Below are 20,727 nucleotides of genomic sequence, written 5' to 3'. Positions count from 1 at the left end.
CCCGGAATGCAGCGAGTCACTCGCCCGCTGACCTCTCCGTGAGGGGTGGGCGTGGCTGAGGAAAGATGGCGGCGCCCGCGGCTTCTGCTGAGCCCGAGGCTTCCGGGGCTCCTCAGCTCCCCGTGTGTCTGCTGGTATTGGGAATGGCAGGATCCGGGAAAACTACCTTTGTACAGGTGAAGTGCACTGTGTGGAAGCCGTAGTGGCGCTCGATAGGTTGTCTGTGGCTAAGGAGGAAGGGAGGAAGTTGTCTAGCCAACTGGAGGGTCTGGGCTCGTGGTTTTCTCTGGGTGTTGGGGGTGGGGGTGGGCTGGTCTCTGACTCCAGTTCCTTCCCGAAGTCTCGAATCCTAGCCTGGGTCACTTCAGGCAGCCTGCGAGGTAACCTTTGTGCATGCTTGGCACAACTTAAATGGTCCTGCTGTGGATTGGCAGCTTTCCGATGGCCCAGGCTTAAAGAGTAGGGGGCTATAATGCCAACACACTGGCTTAGCCTGAAGAGTTGTGGAAGAGTATTTCTTTCTAACCTACCTCGTTCTAAGCTCTGAGAATACAGAAGAAGTGAAATTGACAGGGTTCTTGCTTTCACGGAGTTAATGTTTTAGTGGAGGAGATAGAGGGGGGAAAAAAACCCCTTAAGAGGGTCATTCAAAGTCAAGACTTTGATGGAGGGTAGGGGGTAATAGATGCTAGTCGGGAAATAGACCTAAGATGGGTTGTTTTTGTTGTTGTTTGTTTTGTTTTTTCCAGACAGGGTTTCTCTGTGTAGCCTTTGCTGTCCTGGACTCAGTTTGTTGACCGGGTTGGCTTTGAACTCACAGAGATCCGCCTGCCCTGCCTCCCTAAGTGTTGGGATAACAGGCTTACCACAATACCAGTCCTGAGTCTGTTTTAATTTAAGAAATATAAAAACTCAGAAGATGATCAAGTACACCATAAGCCACCCCAGGTGAATAACTATGCACAGCTTATTTTAATCTAAAAACAAATCATATTGAAGAATCCTTTACTACCAATTCTTCAAAGGTGCCAATTCCCTTCATTGGCACCTTTGGAAACTTCCAGGCTTTTTGTTTGTTTGTTTTTTGAGACAGGGTTTCTCTGTAGTCCTGGCTGTCCTGGACTTGCTTTGTAGACCAGGCTGGCATCGAACTCACAGTGATCCACCTGCCTCTGCCTCCCAAAGATGGCTTTTAAATGGAGAGTTCAGTGTTGAACAAGTATAATAGGTGGAGAGAAGAAGGAAATTGTTAGAGATTTTATAGATGTGGTCAGTAACGGACTGGGAGTTCTCTGGGGCCATTACCCTCTAACCCTGTCTTCCTGCTGTTGCAGAGGCTCACGGGACACCTGCACAACAAAGGCTCGCCACCGTATGTAATCAACCTGGACCCAGCTGTGCACGAAGTCCCTTTTCCCGCCAATATTGGTGAGTGACTTCAGTTTCCTTTTTCCTTTGGAACTAGTTAACTACCCTCTTTTATTTTCTTTGGATTTGCCTGAGTTCCAGAACAGGCTTCTTGCTTATTCAGATTTCTCTCTCTCTTTATTCTAATGGTTTCTACATTCCTATCGTTCCTGCTCATTTCTATATCTCTTTTGTCCTTAGTAGGGGAAACTTAATAATTGATTTGAGAATGAGGAGTGACGTCAGGTCAGGCTCGAACCTGACACACGAATCATAGAGTTTCTTCTGTTAGAGGTTATGAGCTCTGCCATAATTCACTCTGATCCTTCCATTCCCGAAGTTGTGTGTGTGTGTGTGTGTGTGTGTGCTGTGTATGTTTGTGTGCTGTGTGTTTGTGGTGTGTGCTCTGTGTGTGTGTGTGTAACATGTGCATTGTTCTCAGGAGAGTTTTCTGAATGAGACTGTGAGAGAGATGATGTATTGGTGTAATCCAAGGGAGTCTGAGGCAGAGTGTTGAGAGTTCAGAGTCAGCCCGACCTACATAGCCAAACCCTGTTTGGAAAAGAAAAGATGGGGGTGAGGGGTAGAGTATTATGAAAGCGCATGTGATCCACTGACAGGGCTCTAGCTGGGCTCAGGCTTTCTGATTCCCAGGCCATGACTGCCGCTTGTTAATCGTAGTAAGCTTCTTGTCTCCCAAATATACAAGTTAAGGATAGTGGGAGATCTTGTTTTAATCATCATAGATTAGGTCAGGCTGTGGTGGCTCACACCTTTAATCTCAGTGCTCGGGAGGCAGACACAGGCAGATCTTTGAGTTAGGGGCCGGCATGGTCTATAGAGAGAGAGAGTTCCAAGACAGCCATGGCTACACAGAGAAACCCTGTCTCATAACCAAACCAACAACCAACCAAACAAACAAAAAATCATAGATCATTTTGGAAAGATCGGGCAACATGTCTTCTATTTAAAGTAGAGGATAAAAATATAATATTGTTCATTTATAAACTTGTGGGTAGGTTTGTTCTTATTTTATGTGCATGGGTGTTTTGCCTGCATGTGTGTCTGTGTATCATGTGTGTTTCTGGTTCCTGCAAAGGCCAGAAGAGAGTACCAGAACCCCTGGAACTGGCTTTACAGAGTTGTGAGATCACTGAGAATCTCTGTAGCCCCTGGTGGATAGGTTTTGGTAGGTCTTAGTAGACAGAGTTAATGTCCATATGTCTGCATTGCCTTTGTTACCGTGCAGCAGGTAGTAGAGCTCTTCTTGGTTTGAGGGTTTTGGTTTGTGTGTGTGTTTGCTTTCCTACGCATGTGCCTGCTATCTTTGAAGCTGTCTAAAACATATGATCTTGTTTTAGACAATACCTACCATAGCAAGAGTTCTTGGCCTAACCTTTTGTTTGTTTGCTTAGTGCTCTGCAGCCCTGACTGTCCTGGAGTCACTCACTACATCAGCCTGGTGTTGAACTCACAGAGATCCACCTGCCTCTGCCTCCTGAGTGCTGGGATTTTAAGGTGTATGCACCACCACACCCAGGAGCCCAACATTCTTCATAGGATGCTTGGCCGTTATCTTTAGTCAGGAAGGAAGTGTGGAGGAAGGTAAGGTATCAGGAAATGCTGGCAAGAAGCCCAGGTCAGGTCTGGAGGCACTTCTGCCACCTCAGCACTCAGGAGGCTTGTAGAAGAACAGCTCTGACTATGTGGAAAGTTCAAAGCCAGTCCTGACAACTGAGACCATGCCTTAAAAACAACAACAACAACAACACAAAACCATCGTTTCTTTTCCCTCAGATATTCGTGACACGGTGAAGTATAAGGAAGTCATGAAGCAGTATCCTCCTCATCCGCTGTGGGGCTGACTGGGGCCTCACAGATGGTGGCCACTGTTACTGCTTTCACGGAGTGCTTTTGCCTGTCAAGTTGTGAAATATACAAGTAGAAAATTTACTTCCTTTTAAGTAATTGCATTTATAAGATGTAAAGTGAATAAGATGAATGTAGGAAGGATTAGAGATTTCCAGCAATCCTATCTTAACATGTGACTCAGTTGTCTTAGCATCACTCAGACTGTGTTGTAGCTAAAGATCAGTGTCGCACGCCTTTAATCCTAGCACTCGAGGAGGCAGAGGCAGGTGGATCTCTGTGAGTTCAAGGGCAGCCTGGTCTACAAAGTGATTCCAAGATAGCCAAGGCTACATAGAGAAACCCTGTCTCGAAAAAAAACAAAAACAAACAAACAAAAAATCACATGAGTGGCCAGGAAAATACATTGAGCTGTGTTAATTCTTATGGATTGATTTCAGCATGACATGTGACTCTGTCAGTAACTTTAAGACGTTTGTGTGGTCAGCGAGACTACGAGTAAAGAGTGTTGCATGCAGCCTTGGCTAGCCTCAGACTCACAGAGACCTGCCACCTCTGCTTCCTGAGTGCTGGGATTACAGGTGTTGAGCTACCACGCCCAGCTACATAGATGATTTTAATCTCTGACACCAGCAGCCTGCCACTGTTTGACATGTGTATTCATTAAAATTTGGTCACGCTCAGCCGTGGTGGCCCACGCCTTTAATCCCAGCACTCAGGGAGGCAGAGGCAGGTGGATCTCTGAGTTCGAGGTCAGCCTGGTCTACAGAGCAAGTTCCAGGACAGTCAGGGATACACAGAGAAACCCTGTCTTGAAAAACCTTTAAAAAAGAAAATTCGGTTATGCTATTGTCTTTATCTTGTGTGTCCAATCCTAAAATGAGAGCTGACCAGGAGGACCTTGCTAGTAAATGATTCTTCTAACAGTAAGGTTGTGTGGTTGTCAGCACCCATTAATCAAACACTGATACCTAATGTTGGTAGATGGATGATAGATTAACTGTATAAACTCATATGTGCAATTTAAATCCTTAACTGAATGTTCAGATATGGACTTGGGCCAAATGGGGGCATAGTGACCTCGCTCAATCTTTTTGCGACCAGATTTGATCAGGTATGACATCTTTTCCATGTATAGACATGACACTGTAGAATCCTGACATGCCCTGCCTTGACCATGTTGGTAAAGAAGAACAGCAAGAATGAAGAAATACCAAAAGTAAGCAGGTATTTTGGTAGACAGGGAAATGGCTTATGAGTGAGGTGGGGTACTTTATCTTTAATCTTGTGAGAAAACAAAACAAAAATTGAAAGGCCTAGGTTCTTTTTCTGGCCTATTAATCGGCTGATAATGTTATGCTGAGGCTGGGATTGAGGGCACAGGGCAGTTATAGCAAGGAGTGGTGAAATAGTGATGTGTTTTTTTCTTGTAACAGGTGCTTGTCTGTCATCCTTTAGGTTTTCTTGGTCACTTATTTCCACGAGAGTGGGCTATAGTCATTATAATCTGATTCTGCCGCTGGAGACATTAACTTTTGACTAAGGCAGGTGGGACGTTTTTTTCCAGAATTCTCTGCTTAGGTGGCTGAAGCAGAGAATCACTTGGGGCCGGAAGTGCACTGCATGCCGGGATAACACAGCCTGTTTAAAACAAACAAACATGGCTAGGGTGCAAGGGACCCCGACAGCAACAGGCCAGGCTCTGTTTCCTCGCAGCAAGGAGTCCATGGCTTGGTGTCCTCAGATTGTGCCTTACAATTCACGCCACCCTGGAGGGGAGGTGCCGTGTTGGAATTAGATCCTGTTAAGTGATGTCTTTTTTTCCTAGGTGATGAAATTTATTGAGAAGGCCCAGAACACATTCAGGTAGGTGGTTTTAGTTGACTACTGACTGCCTGCCGTTGGCACATTCTAGACTTCTGAGAAGATTTGGAGACCTTTGCAAACTAAGTGAGACAAAGTCATTAGAAAGGAGAAGAAAGAAAGGTGGACGAGAAAATCGTTGAGATGATACAGAGGATTACTCCCAATTGCTGTGACCTGTCCCATGTCCCCATTCCTTTTTACATGACTTTTGGAGAAACACTCCTGTCTTCCCTTCTCAAAAGACTTTTGCTTCCTGTTTGAGGGAGCACAGTCTGCCATAATGGGGAAGGTGTGTGTGTGTGTGTGTGTGTGTGTGTGTGTGTATACACATATATGTATATATATATGTATAGATAGACATATAGACATATATAAATAAAATTAATCCTATTATAATTTCTCACCATTAGCTATTACTAAATTCTTGATATGTTTATTTTTTCTAAGGGAGAAAAGTAATTTGCTCTTTTATCAGAAAAAAGAAAAGATATGCTCATTATAAAGAATCAAACCATGGGCCAGTGTGATGGCTCAGCAGGCAAAGGCACATGCCACCAAGCCCCCTGAGTCTGATTCCAGGGACCCATCTGGTAGAAGCAGAGGACTCCTACGAGTTGACCTCTGGCCTCCACATGCTTGCCGTGCCTCTGTACTTAGACAAGCACACTAAAGAAATGTAATAAAAACGTATTTTAAAAGAACACATGATATTTGAAACATGAAACTGTCACTCTCAGTCCTAGTAAGAATTATTATTATTTAGTGATTAGCATTTCACCTATTCCTATACATAAAGTATTATTATAGTTGAGTAGTTATAATTAGAACTATAATTGAGGAAATTTTGTTTTCATTAGAAAAATAACAAAATGAGCCAGCCATGGTGGCACACACCTGTAATTCTAACACTTGGGAAGCAGAGACAGGTGGATCTCTGTGAGTTCGAGGCCAGTCTAGTCTACAGAGTGAGTCCAGGACAGCCAGGGATACACAGAGAAACCCTGTCTCTGAAAACCAAACCAAACCAAACAGGTTTTTTGAGATCATACTCTTTGAAGTTTCCTTTTTAAATGTCTTATATTTACATACTGGTACGTGGATTGTGATTATTTAATTTCATACTTCTCTCTTCTTATTAGCAGTCACTCCTCAGATTCCTTTTTCTGCCTCCCTAGTGCCTATCTTATATTTATTTGCTAATTTTCTTACTACTTTTTTGTTTCCCAGTGATCCACCTGCCTCTGCCTCCTGAGTGCTGGGATTAAAGGTGTGCGCCACCACGCCCAGCTGCTTATTGGCTGACTTTCTTATTAGTTTATTTTTATGGGGATTGGACCTAGGATGTTGAACATCCTAAGCCTGTCCCCAGCCTGTGTTCTATACTGATTTTCACTCCTGTCCCCAAGCTTGCCTGTTTTTAAATGTATATTTATTAAGATACAACTTACATGCTTTCCATTGGTACCAATCAGTGGCTTCTGGTACATCCACAGACTTGTGCACAGGGTCACAATTTTAGAATGTTGTCATTTCAGAAGTATTCCATAGGCAATATTCCCCCATTCCTCCATTCCTCCATTTCTTCCTCTCCTTCCCTCCATTCCTCCTCCTCTACCCCAAGAGAGTTGCCGTCTGGTTTGCCGCAGTCTCCTTTGTAGTGCGGTGTTTCTGTAATTATGCCTTTCCTCTCTGGGTACTTCCTGCAGCTTGCACTGTGCTGTCCTTCTTGTTAGCATATGCAACCTGGAGCATGCAGCTTCAGGGCACGGGGCACGGCTTGGCAGTGTGCGAAGGTTATTGCAATCTCGGATCAGTAGACATTTAGCAACCTTTATGACAGAATAGCTTCAGAATTGCTGAGGTGTAACATCCCTTTAATGATATCCTCGACCCAGATATGTCTTGATTGACACACCCGGACAGATTGAAGTGTTCACCTGGTCAGCTTCAGGGACAATCATCACGGAGGCCTTGGTGAGTTCTGGGCCTTGTTCACAGGGCCTATCAGCCCCTCTTTACTGCCTGGGGCTGAATACAAGAGGGAGAGGCTCTGCACACCCTGTCAGCTCTGGGTCTCTCTTGCCAAGAAAGGGAGGAAAACCGTATGGGAGCAAGCAATGAGTACTCTGATTAAGACCTCACTTCCTGTGTGGTTCTAGGCATCCTCATTTCCAACAGTGGTCATCTATGTCATGGACACATCCCGGAGTACTAACCCAGTGACCTTCATGTCCAATATGCTGTATGCGTGTAGGTAAGTCATGATTGGCAGGCATGATGTTGTGGCAGGAGCCCTCTCTCTCGTTCTCCTGTTTGTTTATTTGTTTGTTTGTGTTTTTCGGGACAGGTGGTCTCTATTTATTTATATATTTTGAGACAAGGTTTCTCTTTGTAGCCCTAAGCACCATTTATACCAGAGAACTCTATTCTATTGAGACTTGGATCTCACCCAGCTGGGAATAATGAAAATTATAGTAATAAGGAAGATGCTGAGGGAAAATGCCAGCAGTACACGTGTCTCTCTTCACAGGCCTTCTCCTAACTCACACCAGTCAACTGAGTAGTAAATACAAATGACCACAAATCCAGGCCTACAACCAGGACTCAAAACCAAAAGAGGAGTTAAGCTAGAGGGATGGCTCAGTGGCCAAGAGCGCTTAGTGCTGTTTTTAGTTCTCAGCACCTATATGGTGCCTCACAGTAACTCCAGCTCAAAGAGATCTGACACCTTCCTAGAGCCTCCACAGGCTCCTCAACACACATGGTATGCACACATATACAGGCTCACATACATACAAATAAATAAGTGTCTTTTTTTAAAAAAAGGAGCCAGGTGTGGTGGCTTAGGCCTTTAATCCTAGCACTCAGGAGGCAGAGGCAGGCAGATATGAATTCAAGGCCAGTATGGTCTACAAATTGTGTTCCAGGACAGCTCCTTTATTATCCTGAGTGCAGTAGCCGTTTTCCAGTGTCCGCATAGCTCCAGATGTCAGGACTGGGGCTCTAGCTCAGCAGCGAGGGGGTGCCCCGCATGTCCAAGGCCTAGGTCAGCATCAGGACTACAGTTGTACAGACTTTAAGTGTATGTGATTTTCTCTTGTCCATCTACCTCAGTAAATGGGAAATTTTCAACGTGCAGGACAGTATTTTTGGAGACTAAGGCAGGAGAATTGCTATAAATTCAAAGACCAGCCTGGACTACATACTATTAAGTACTAGGCTAGTATAGGCTACAACATGGTTTAAATCTCTTAAAAATAAAGCAAAAATTGTATACATTTACATGGCATTTGTGTGGGTTAAAGGACATAATGTATACATGTACAGGTGCCTGCCAGAACAGCCCTCCTCTGTGGAGTCCTCAGCAAATGCCCATTCCCTCCACTCAGACAAAGAGAGAGGATTGTTTGATAAAATATTAAAAAGGATCAGTTTCAAGGCATGGTATGGGGTGGAGGGTTGGTTGCTGGCTTGATGGTGGTGGTCATTTCCTTTTGAGGGAGACTGAATTCAGTCTGAAGGTTTTCCTCTTCTCTTCACTTAGTCCCAGGAGCTTAACTGCTTTTTAGTTATTTTTTGGAAACAAGCACTCAGACTGGTCTTGACCTCATGAACATCCTGGCTCTGTCTTCTGAGTGCTGTGACATTATGCCTGGCTGAAAATGCTTTTACTAATGCTGGCTCCATGTTTGATTTCTTTCAGCATCTTGTACAAAACCAAGCTGCCTTTCATCGTGGTCATGAACAAAGTGAGTGGTGCTTCCTGTGGTGTTCCAACAGGTCTTTAACACAGAGCCCTGCCTGATGTTAGGTTTGGATAGTAGGCGTGAAGAGTGACGTCAGGTGCTGTCAGTCTGTTCAGGTTTTACTACAGAAAGTCATAGGCACAGCAGGGGAGGGGATGCCCGCAGACAGAGTGGGTGCTTAGTGCCGCATCTCACCCAGAGTGACCGTAGGGCAGACTGAGTAACCCATCAGCAGTCGCGCATCCGCCATCTCTCAGCTCCAGGGATTGTGTGTCGGTGGAGGAGCAAGCAGTCTATGGGAAATGTTGGTTGCTGGTGACTGACTGTCTTCTCTTTGGCCAGACTGACATCATTGACCACAGCTTTGCGGTGGAGTGGATGCAAGATTTTGAGGCTTTCCAGGATGCCTTGAACCAAGAGACGACCTACGTCAGTAACCTAACACGGTCCATGAGCCTGGTGTTAGATGAGTTCTACAGCTCACTCAGGGTAAACTCAGTCTCCTCACTGTACTGATGGGAGCTGCAGAAAATGTCTTAGCACCAGTTATCCAGCTTTGAACCAGCATCGAAAGGAATGCTTTACGTCTGTTGAGGGACGGCCACAGCATTGCTTAGTAGAACGTGGCTTGTGGGCCGGGACACAGCTCAGCGGCAGAGCACTTGTCTAGTGTGCAGAGTCACAAGGCCCAGGTTTGACACGAAAGTGTGGCAGTTCACAGGATCAACAGGCGCCCTGATCCATGTGTACGTCCAGTTGAGGAGGGTACATGGAGAAATGAAGCATAGTGTGGCTAGTGGCAGAGGGATGCTTGGCACATGATGGGGAGGGAAGAGATGAAAGTGAATGATTTTGCAGGATGTCGCCTTAGGATTTACACTGAAGGCGGAGTAAGGTTTATATGAGCAAGGGCAGATGTGGGTGGCCCAACAGTACTGGGAGAACAGAAAGTGATGCGGTTTGCTTTGGTTTGATGGGGAACAGACTGTAGATCCTGCTGCATGTTTCATCCTACATAATTATAGTGTTTTTTTGTTTTTTGTTTTTTTTTTTTTCGAGACAGTGTTTCTCTGTGTAGCCCTGACTGTCCTGGAACTCCCTCTTTAGACCAGGCTGGCCTTGAATGCAGAGATCCACCTGTCTTCTGCTTCCCTGAGTGCTGGGGTCTAAGGCGTGCACCACCACCACCACCCAGCTTATAGTTTTCTTACATTGTTGATTCTTTTCTTTCTTTTTTCTTTTTTGTTTTTTGAGACAGGGTTTTTCTGTGTAGCCTTGGCTGGCGTCAAACTCACAGAGATCAGACTGCCTCTGCCTCCCTGGGTGCTGGGATTACAGGTGTGTGCCACTGCAACCAGCTTTTTTTTTTTTTTTTTAATAACTCTTTAATGACAAAATTTTAGAAGCAAAATGCTCACTTAAAAATACACAGCCGTCCTCTCAGTGGTGTTTATGATGCTTGTTGGCAGGTGGTGGGCGTCTCTGCTGTGGTGGGCACCGGCTTCGATGACCTCTGTGTTCAGGTCACCAGTGCTGCTGAAGAGTACGAAAGGTGAGCGCAAAGGAAGGCTGTCGATTCGTCCTTCATCACCCACCATTCTCATCTGGCATACATATTCTGTGTAAAGTCTGTTTTTGCCTTGCATGTATGTACTAGAGCTGATCACTCAGGAGCAACACATTTCCCTTCCCTTTAGAGATACGGAAATGCTGAGTGTTCCCTGGACTGAGAGGTTGTGGTGCAGGAGCCGTCAAGCCTTTTTTGTAAAGAGCCACTAGATAGATATTAAAAGCTTTGTGAGCAGCTTCTTACTTCTGTCACTGTAGGACGAAAGACCTGTAGGTAGTTCAGAAACTAAAGGTCATATTGTATCCCTGAAAGACATCACCTGCAGAAACAGGCTGGGGTGGAGCTGGCACCTATGTCGCTGTTACTAGAAGCATATGCAAATCCTAATAGTTGCCGACACAGAGACAGGTCACAGATGCCTGCTCCAACTGCTGCTGTTGCTGACAGTAGGATCCCATCCCTTAAAGGAAAGGACAGACAGCATCTGTGGCTGGGACCATGACCTCAAGGCTGCTTGTTAGCTTGCAGTTTGGCTTCATGGTTTGCTCCTAAGGACCACATGTGGTTGCCAGGCAACATTATTTTCCCACTGATTAACCAGCAATGGTTTTGTGTATGTTTCCAAGGCTCAAGATTGAGTCTGGTCTGTTGTCACTCAGGCCCATCACTTCTTTATACATTGGGCGTCCTGAGCAGCAGCCCGTCTTCTCGCTTGTTTTCCTCACAACCCTTACCTTGATGTTTCTTTCTTTCTGTCTGTCTGTCTTTTTTTTTTTTTTTTTTTTTTTTTTTTTTTTTGATTTATTTATACAATATTCTGCTGCCTATGTGCCTACATGCCAGAAGAGGGTATCAGATCTCATTATGGATGGTTGTGAGCCACCATGTGGTTGCTGGGAATTGAACTCAGGATCTTTGGAAAAACAGACAGTGCTCTTAACCTCTGAGCCACCTCTCCAGCCCAGTGTTTTTTTTTGTTAGTGTGAACATAGCCATCAGGCGTTGCTAAGTTCCCCGGGGGTAGACTCAGTGATGGGGACAGTGTACAGGGGACTTAGTGAGGTCAGGTCTTCTGTTGTTGGTGGGATTTTTGTTTTTCAAGACAGGGTTTCTCTGTGTAGTCCTGGCTGCCCTGGATTTGCTTTGCAGACCCGGCTGACCTCAAACTCACAGAGATCCTGCTTTTGCCTCCTGAGTGCTGGGATTACAGGACTATGCCACTACGTCCAGCTTTGTTGTCAATTTTAAGAAAACAGAAATAATAGGTTCAGGGTCAGGGTGGGAGTTATGGGTCATTAGGGAGAAGAATTTAGAAGGCCTTTCTTTTTCCAGGGAATATCGGCCTGAATATGAGCGTCTGAAGAAATCACTGGTAAGAAGGATATTGTGTGTGCTAGAGCTGTCGGGAAGTCGGCCTGAACTCACATATGGCACAGGCCTGCAGTCCCGCCTGTCACCAGAGACTGAGAGTGGAGTCTTGGTTGGAGGAGTTGGGGACCAGTTGCATGCTGGTCTGTGCTGTACAGCACTTGGGTAGGAGAGATGGAAAGGAAAGTTCAGGGCCAGCCTCAGCTATGTGATGAGTTTGAGGCCAGCATGGGCTACATGACACACTGCACCCAAAAACCAAAAACAACAAACCGTAACTCTAATTCCCCACAAACATCCATCTTAGTCTTCCTGGTGTGAGTGCTTTTTTTTTAGGCTTTCAGTGTAATTTTAAAATTTACCATCATGGGTTTTCTAGCTTTACTGAGACACACTGGACTAAAAGAATTTCAGTGTTTCTTTTAAATTCTTGTATCTTTTTGTGTCTTTGTTTTTGGTGTTGCTCCACATACTGAGCCTAGCTCTGTTTGGTCCGTCCTGTTTGGTTTTGAGTTGGGATCTCACTGTACTCCAGGTTGGTCTAAAACTCTGGGGCTCTAGTGATTTCTTACCTGAGTAGGTGGGACCGTAGCTGTGACACCATATCCCACCACAAATGCTTGGTCATTTAAGTTGGTAAATGTGTGTGCATTGAATATTTATCCTTTTGCCTCATCCTTCTGTGAGCTGGGATTACAGGCATGAGCCACCAAACTGGCTTTGTATCTGAATTTTTAAATACCAGAATTTTGCTGACATACTTACACCAAGACCTTTTTATGCCCCACCTCACCCACTCCTGAGGTCAGTTTAAAGGCTTGTTGTAGGACTTTGAGGAATAGAGAGGTCTCAGACTCTCACCCAGAATGCTAAATTGAGACTCCCTGTTGTCAGCGGCGGCTCTTTGTCATAGAACCTGGGAGAACTGCAGTTGAGGGTCTTTTTCATGGTTTTAGGTATAAGTGCTCAATGATTCATTCATTCAGCATGCGACTGAAAGTCTTGCTGTCACTTGGGCCCACATGACCACTGGTTCTGTCTCCATATCTGTCATCCTTTACCAGCCTCTAGAATTTTTTCCAATTCCTAATCTCTTAAAGGCTGGCATCGTGAGAGTGGGGCCTAGCTCGGTTGACTAGGTGTTTGCCTAGCATGCATAAAACCTTGGCTTTGTTTGCCAGCCAAGCATGTGGAGACTGCTGTTAGGTCCAGGGTCATCCGAGGCTCCACAGTGAGTTTGAGAGTGCCCTACACCATGAGGCTCTACCTCTAAACAAATTACAGTCTTTAAGTTTATTTGTGTCAGGGAGCACGTGTGGAGGTCAGGATAGCTTGCAGGAGTCAGTTCTCCTACAGCATGGGGTCCTCAGATGGGATGCATGTCATCAGGCCGCAAACACATGCACCTGCTGGGTCCTCTTGACAGCTCAGGATCTCTTGTTTAACGTGAGGACATTCCGCCCGTCTGCAGGCGAGTGCCCACAGCGATCAACAGAAGGAGCAACTGGAGCGCCTTCGGAAGGATATGGGCTCCATAGCCCTGGACGCAGGCACCAGCCAAGGTACCGGAAGTGCTCTTGCCGTTAGGAGGGAACGGAGGGTGGAGCCACTCGGCAGCAGGGTGTGTGTGAGAGCAAGAGAAACGATGGGGAAATGGAGACGTGCCTACATGTCTGTCTAAGAGGAGAAATACCTGAGGATGTGCATGGCTTTACACTGCTCCTGTTTCTTTTGAAGGTTTTTGTACTTTGGCAAGGTACTCTGTCTGGCTTTCTTTACAGTGTGTTAAAACTGCAGTTTAGACACACAGAAAAACTGTCAGTAGTACAAAGAACTGCTATACCTTCTGAGAGTCCCAGAATGCTGACATTTATAGATTTTCCCTTCTTTCTGCCTCCTTCCCCTCATTGTGACTTTACATATCGCAGAGTATATACATTACTAAATTATTTAAACTCATACATATGTATGTTCTTTTACTTTGAATCCTTCTGTGTATACTTTCTAAAAATAATGATACCATTTTATAACACTCCAGTACAGTTACTAAAAATGAGATGAGCATGGACACACTGATGTCTAACCCATGGCCTTAGGTGTAGCCAGTTTCCTTCAGAGCAGACGTAGCTCATCAGGCTGGGGATCGAGCGGCCTGAGCCACTGGGCGGTCCAGCTGCCCTGGACTTCGTGCTTGTCCCTCTGATTTCCTTACTTAGTGGCCTGCACATGTTTTATTACGTAGCAGCAGTGTTATAAAATGCTTCAGTGTCTGCTCAGGCTGGCCTCCCTGGTGCTCTCGCCTCCCCGTGGCTGTTCTCATGTGCCTGCTTCTCCACACGCACTTCCGCACCAGACTGTCTAGCTTCCCGCGGAGTCTTTTGGTGTTTGTACTGAGGTTACACTGTGCTCCTAGTTCAGGACAAGGTGTCATCTCTGTGATCTAACATCTTCTGTCTCAAGAGCACAAAGAATTTTTGTGTTTGACAGATCTTGAATCTTTCTGGAGTGTTGTCTGTATATGTTTTGCATATTTCTTATTACACTATTCAATGATTTTATTTTTTAAAAAGATTTATTTATTATTTATACCGTATTCTGCCTGTATGTGTGCCTGCATGCCAGAAGAGGGCACCAGATCTCACTATAGATGATTGTGAGCCACCATGTGGTTGCTGGGAATTGAACTCAAGACCTTTGGAAGAGCAGCCAGTGCTCTTAACCTCTGAGCCATCTCTCCAGCCCCGGATTTTGTCTTCTTTATTACATGTTGTTTTGTTTTAAACTGCTTAGTATGGGTTTGTGTTGTTTTTGTATTTTAGTGTTTTTATTCTGCTACCTTACTGTCTGTTTGTCCTTCCCTCTCTTCCTTTCCTCTCTTTCTTTCCTTCTTTCTGTTATTTTTATCAGTGACCCTCTGAGAATGTCTAGGATGTGCTCATATTAAAAAAATATATATATACTCCTGGGGCTGGAGAGATGGGTCAGTAGTTAACAGCACTTGCGGCTCTAACAGAGACCCCAAGTTCTCAAATAAAATAAAGTAATGAGTGTAAAAATACATAATTATCCTTGCCGAGGTAAGATGATAGACTTCCCATAAAAATCATGGTGGAGCCAGGCTGTGGTGGCACACACCTTTAAGCCTAGCACTTGAAAGGCAGATGCAGGCACATCTGAGGTCAAGGATATCGAAGCCTATAGAGTGAGTTCCAGGACAGCCAGGGTTACATAGAGAAACCCTGTCTTCCACAAAAGAAAAAAGGATCTGGTGTGGGAATTAGTTGCAGCTCAGTAGGACCCAGAAACCACATATATGGACTTTATTTTTTAATACATTTTAAGTTCCATTTTATATACTTTCATTTTTTTCTTTTAGCAGCATTTTTTTCCTTGGGTTACCTTATTTGTTATCTTGGGTTATTGTCTATTTGTGACCTCTCTTCACTTATGTCCAGCAGAGAGCAGCAAAATGGGAACCTGCCTGGGTAGCCAGTAATACAGATGCTTATGTGCCGTTCTCAACACTCTCCTCACTACCTTGTGTATGTGTGCCCCAGGGTCCTTAGAGTCACTCACGGTGCCTGAAAAGGCAAGTGATGAATCTGCTGCTGCATCCAGATGAGCTGTTGACGGGAGGAGCGTTTCTGTGGATGGTGTCGGATGATGCCATGTGTATTTGGATAATTCTTAGCTGGGTGTAGAAGGAAGCATTCACTGTTGGCACGTCCTGACGTCATCTTGTGTAGGATCACAAGCCCCTGAGACCCCCGACCTCACCCCCAAAGCAGAGTCTTACTATATTGCTTTTGCTGTCCTGGAACTATGTAGATCCGACTGACCTCAAACTCAGAGATCTGCCTGCCTCTGCCTCCCAGTTGTTGGCACTAAAGGCGTGTCATCATGCCGGGCCTGCCACTGAGATTCGTTTCCTCCCTATTCTGCCTTCAGCCTGTCTTACACCCTCCCCAGCTGAGCTCCCAGCCTCAAGGCTCTTGAACAGTTGTCAGTGGTCGTAGCCTCCTGTAGTTGTAGGTCCTGATTGAGCTAACTTGTGCTGAGTCCTGTGGCAGGAATGGCTTGATTGGACTTGTTTCTCCTCCTTGGGGCTTAGTCCCTGTCCACAAGGAGGGACCTGTACCTCTAGCAGCATATTTGATTTCCCATGTTACCTTCTTTCTCCCTTGAAGGTGGCCCTGGCTGCTCTATTCTGTACCATTTCACCCTGTATTTTTTCAGGTTTCCCTTGAACCTATATCCCACCTAGATGCTTCCTTGTCCTGGGTCACCATTTGCCTTGTATTTCTTTATCTTTTGTTAGAAAAAAAAAACATAGCTTCTAGCCTGTGAACCAGTGAAACAGACTGCTGGGGTTTCAGAGAGGTGTTTCCTGTGTTTTCCTCTGTGGAAGTAAGGGGCCTCATGAATTGTGGTTAGCAAGGTCAAGTGGAGTTAATACATTTAGAGGACTCACTCACCCACATTTCTCTGTGCTTACTGATAAGCCTACCTCTTCAGAATCAGCTCTTCGAAGACACATCTATACTGATGAGTGTTTTAATCCTAGACAGCGTGTCTCCTACCCTGGACCCTTCTGACTTGATCCTGACTCGAGGAACCTTGGATGAGGAGGATGAGGAAGCTGACAGTGACACTGATGACATTGACCACAGAGGTGAGAGGCAGCTGGTGGAAACAGCAGCTGCACTGTTGGCTCAGGAGATTGTCATCGTTGGGAGGAGATCCTGAGCATATATGTGGCCAGTGACGGGAAAGAGGAGATGGTAAAGCAGAGTATTGTATACATAAAAATAAATAAATCTTAAAAAAAAAATTCCAGGTGTGGTGGGCACACCTTTAATCCCAGTGGGGGCGGCAGAGGCAGGTGGATCTCTGAATTTGAGCTCAGCCTGGTCTACAAAGGGAGTCCAGGACAGACAAGGCTACACAGAGAAACCCTGTCTTGAAAAACAAAAATACAGCCAGGTGTGTGGGGAAAAAAAAAATACCCAAAACAAACCTCCCCAAAAGTAGCTTCAGCCAGGTGTGGAGACACATGCCTGTGACCTCAGTGTTAGACTGAGGCAGGGGGCCATGGGTTCCAGGCCATCTTGGGATCCACAGTGAGTCCCCATCTTGAAAAAGTGAAAAATAAATTTTAAATGTGGTTTCTGACAGGTGGGTGACAGGAGCTCTGGTTCACTTGTCTACCGTGGGGTTTTAAAAGAAGTACCTTTTCTCCTGCAGCCACAGAGCAAAGCCGAGAAGAGCCAGCATTCCAGAACTTCATGCAGGAATCAATGGCACAGCACTGGAAGAGAAATAAGTAGGCCATGCCCCCTGCTGCCAGGAGTGTGACATGCTCTACTGGGTCTCCACGCAGAGGACGTCCTTCCTGCGAGTCAGGGTGCAGTCGAGCTGTTTCCTCCAGGAAACTGACTTCTTTGAGGACTGGACTAAAATGAAGTCAGGCTGAAGGTGGAGCTGGGAGGTGGGTGCCCATCTTTGGTTAGCTTCTCTGGACATTTATGCAAGAACATATTCTCACCGTTCCACAAGCTGATACCTGTTCAGCCTACAACTGCAAGCTGCATCATTTGAACTCAAGTACCTTTGGTGCTGCTGGGACAGCAGCAAGACGACTTTGGATCTTGACTAGGCTGCATCCATGGACTGAGCTTTAGACCGTGCTCCTGACTCTGCACCCCAGGCTGCTGGTCTTTAACAGAATCATAGAGGGAGAATGAGCTCGTACAGAGGGGCAGGCAAGTGTCCCTGGCAGCCGGTTCTGTATGAGATGCGCTTTTACGAGGTGGCACATTATCAAGAATCCTGTTTGAATGGTGACTTAGATAAAGTCTTTCACTTTAACTTTGGTAATCCTGTCTGTCATGCTTTGATATTAGAAAATACGCGATCACTAACAGTCACAACTGTTACAGCTGCGCTTTAAAGACGTGTCTGGTAGGATGTAGCATGTAGCTTAGCTTCCCTTGTACATCCACCCAGCCAGGCCCAAAACCGTGTCCTATTTATATGTACTTAGAACAGTACAAACTATTGTTCGTGACCACAGGATTTGGTCCATTCAATACAAACATAGCTGGAAGGGTTTACACTGGTTCTCAAGAGTGTAGTCTCTGGGCCAGATGTAAAATCATCAGCCAGGAAATTTTTATTGATACATCTTCAAATCAGCTTCATTAGAAATGGAGTAGGGGAGCCAGGCGCACTCCTATAATTCCAGTACTCAGGGAGGTGGATCTCTGTGAGTTCGAGGCCAGCCTGGTCTACACAGGACAGCCAAGGCTACACAGAGAAACCCTGTCTTGAAAATCAAAAAATCAACCAACCAACCAAAATGGGGTGGGGCTCCAGCTGGCTGTTTAATAAGCCCACACAGCCCTGTGGTGTGCTTTGTTTTCAGAACACTGTTTCAACTCAGCCTATGACCTAATCCCAGGCCAGGTGAATCAACTACCCAATCCTCATAACTTGCCTTTTCTTTTTTAAAAATTATTTATTCATATTTTATATGCATTGGTGTTTTGCCTGCATGTGAGTCTGTATGAGGGTGTTGAATCCTGGAGTCACAGACATGCCAAGTGCATCCTGGGAATTGAACACGGATCCTCTGGAAGAGCAGTCAGTGCTCTTAACTGCTGAGCCATCTCTCCAGCCTAGCTTGCCTTTCTTATCTTTCTTGACTTTTAATTATTTAATATTCCATAGCTACTGGGAAATGCTGAGCTGAAAATCTGACCTTTTTTTTAATGCGACAGCCTTTCTGCCAGACACCGTGGTGCACACCTTCAATCCCAGCACTGCGAACTATATAGGGAGACCCTGTCTTAAAACAGAAGAGAAGGAAAGGGAGGGCCTTCCTGTGCATTCCAGGCCACGGCATCTGCGGGGCTGCGCTGCCATATCGCTTGCCCTGCTCTTTAAGGGGAAAGCATTTGCAAAGCAAAAGTTGGGTACCCTTAGCTCTTCTCTGTGGTGCCTCTCATCCTTTTCTTTCTTATAGTGTTACCTGTCTCTCTCTCCTGCTGTCAGCTCTGTAAGGGTCTTGTCCTTACATCAGTCACACAAGACCTAGGATATGGTCTTAATGAATGTTTCCTAAGTAAGTGAACTAAGTACTTCACATACACTACCTGCTGTGGGCCACTTTGTCATGAACATGAAGCTAAGATCTGTCTTAGGGTTTCTATTACTGTCAAGAGACACCATGACCATGGCAACTCTGTTTTTTATTTTTTGTTTTTTATATTATTCCTATGTGCATTAGTATTTTGCCTGCCTGCATGTCTGTGTGAGGGTATTAGATCTTGGGAGTTACAGAACTTGGATCCTCTGGAAGAGCAGTCAGTGCTCTTAACCACTGAGCCATCTTTCTAATCCCCCAATCATGGCAACTCTTCTAAAAGGAAAACATTTCATTGGGGCTTGCTTTAGTTTCAGAGGTGTAGTCCATCATCATGGTGGGAAGCATGGAGGTGTACAGGCAGACATGGTGCTGGAGAAGGGGCTGAGAGTTCCACATCTTGGTAGCAGGAAAAGAACTGAGACACTAGACCTGCCTTGAGTGTCTGAGATCTCAAAGCCCTCCCCTGTAACCAGCTTTCTCCAACAAAGCCACACCTACTCCAGCAAGGCCACACCTCCTAATAAGCACCACGCCCTATGAGCCCTGGTCCAGAGTGTTGAGGATTAATTTACAATATCATAAATATTTTAAAATAAGTTACAGTTTTCGAAGGCAGGAGGACTGCAAGAGGCCAATCTAGGATACATGATATGACTCTTTAAAAACCCTGAAACTGGGATGGTGAGATGGTCTAGTGGGTTAAAATCACTTACTATGTGGACCTTTGGTCCCTGGTGATTCTGTATCTCCCAGGAGGTCTGATGCCCACTTAGCCATAAGTGCCCAACTCTCTGCCAGAAGGAGTGCTGAGTCATAAGACCTTCAGTCCAGCCCAGGGTGTGGGAAAAGGAGATTTTCTCAATAAGTGTTACTGCTCTTTTACCTGGGCTGCTGGCACAAGACCAGGTGGCAGCGAGGAGCTCAGGGTTCCAAAACTGAGCCAGGTGACAACAGCAGCCTGGCCTGACTTAGGTGAATGGAACAGCTGCTTCTTGCAGATGGGCACTGCTGTGGGTGCCAGCGATCCCTGCTGACTTGCCACCTAACAGCAGTAGCTTGTGACAGCCAGGCAAGCTCTAGCGGTGACTGCAGCAGTTCTGTGGGTCCTGGGTTCCAGTGATGGATTCTTCGGGGAGAAGAGGAGCCCTCCTTTTCCCCCAGTGTTACGGCTCTGAAGAAACATCCAGTCTCAGATGTCCTTAGGTGAAGTAGACGGTGCTCACTGCTTTATTTCATGCGAAAGGACATACAAACCTTGGGCAGTGGGAGGGGTTTTGAGGATGAATGTGTCATTGGCTGGGACTTAGGAGGCTGGTAATGCTCTATTTACACGGGGACAGGTGACAAGCTCATGTGACTGACCACCTGTAGCCACATGGGGGTTTGTCAGCTGTTCCTGAGGCAGGCACAGAAGCAGGAGTGAGCTTTGTCCACACCTTCCATTCTCAGGATGAGATCTTAAATCTTGAGATTTCTAGGGTTTGAACATGCTCCCCCTTGGCAGTTGTCTGCCAGTTCCTTTGGAGGCACAGTCGGCGCACCCCACACCTGGCAGCCCACGTGAAGGTGGAAGTGGACAACTGACTGCATACCACTGTCTCTGCCCTCCGTCTTCATGCCCCAGCACACACGCACATGATAAACAATCCTGCGACATTCTGAGGTAGGGAGCTCACCACTAACCTTGGTTCGCCATTTGAGGGAGCAGGCACATCCTTTGTCAACTTGTTTGCTGTTTGAGGTTAGTGATGTGT

General features: G+C 45.7%; 1 protein-coding gene across 1 annotated transcript; it reads left to right on the top strand.

Annotated features, from left to right (window-relative positions):
• The first annotated feature begins 49 nt into the window (after nucleotides 1–49).
• Nucleotides 50–16,572, top strand: Gpn1 (GPN-loop GTPase 1). The gene is made up of 13 exons (XM_051154555.1): nucleotides 50–176; nucleotides 1,335–1,428; nucleotides 3,205–3,244; nucleotides 4,324–4,390; nucleotides 5,105–5,142; nucleotides 7,038–7,116; nucleotides 7,302–7,396; nucleotides 8,846–8,891; nucleotides 9,231–9,377; nucleotides 10,358–10,440; nucleotides 11,791–11,830; nucleotides 13,298–13,388; nucleotides 16,391–16,572. The coding sequence occupies exons 1-13, from the start codon at nucleotides 66–68 to the stop codon at nucleotides 16,570–16,572; spliced, it is 1,113 nt and encodes a 370-aa protein (XP_051010512.1). The 5' UTR covers nucleotides 50–65.
• The last annotated feature ends 4,155 nt before the right edge of the window (nucleotides 16,573–20,727 follow it).

This window comes from Acomys russatus, chromosome 1 (assembly GCF_903995435.1).
Source record: "Acomys russatus chromosome 1, mAcoRus1.1, whole genome shotgun sequence".
Classification (NCBI taxonomy): domain Eukaryota; kingdom Metazoa; phylum Chordata; class Mammalia; order Rodentia; family Muridae; genus Acomys; species Acomys russatus.
The sequence above is the reverse complement of the archived record's forward strand: the minus strand, read 5'-3'. Positions and strand labels throughout refer to the sequence as shown.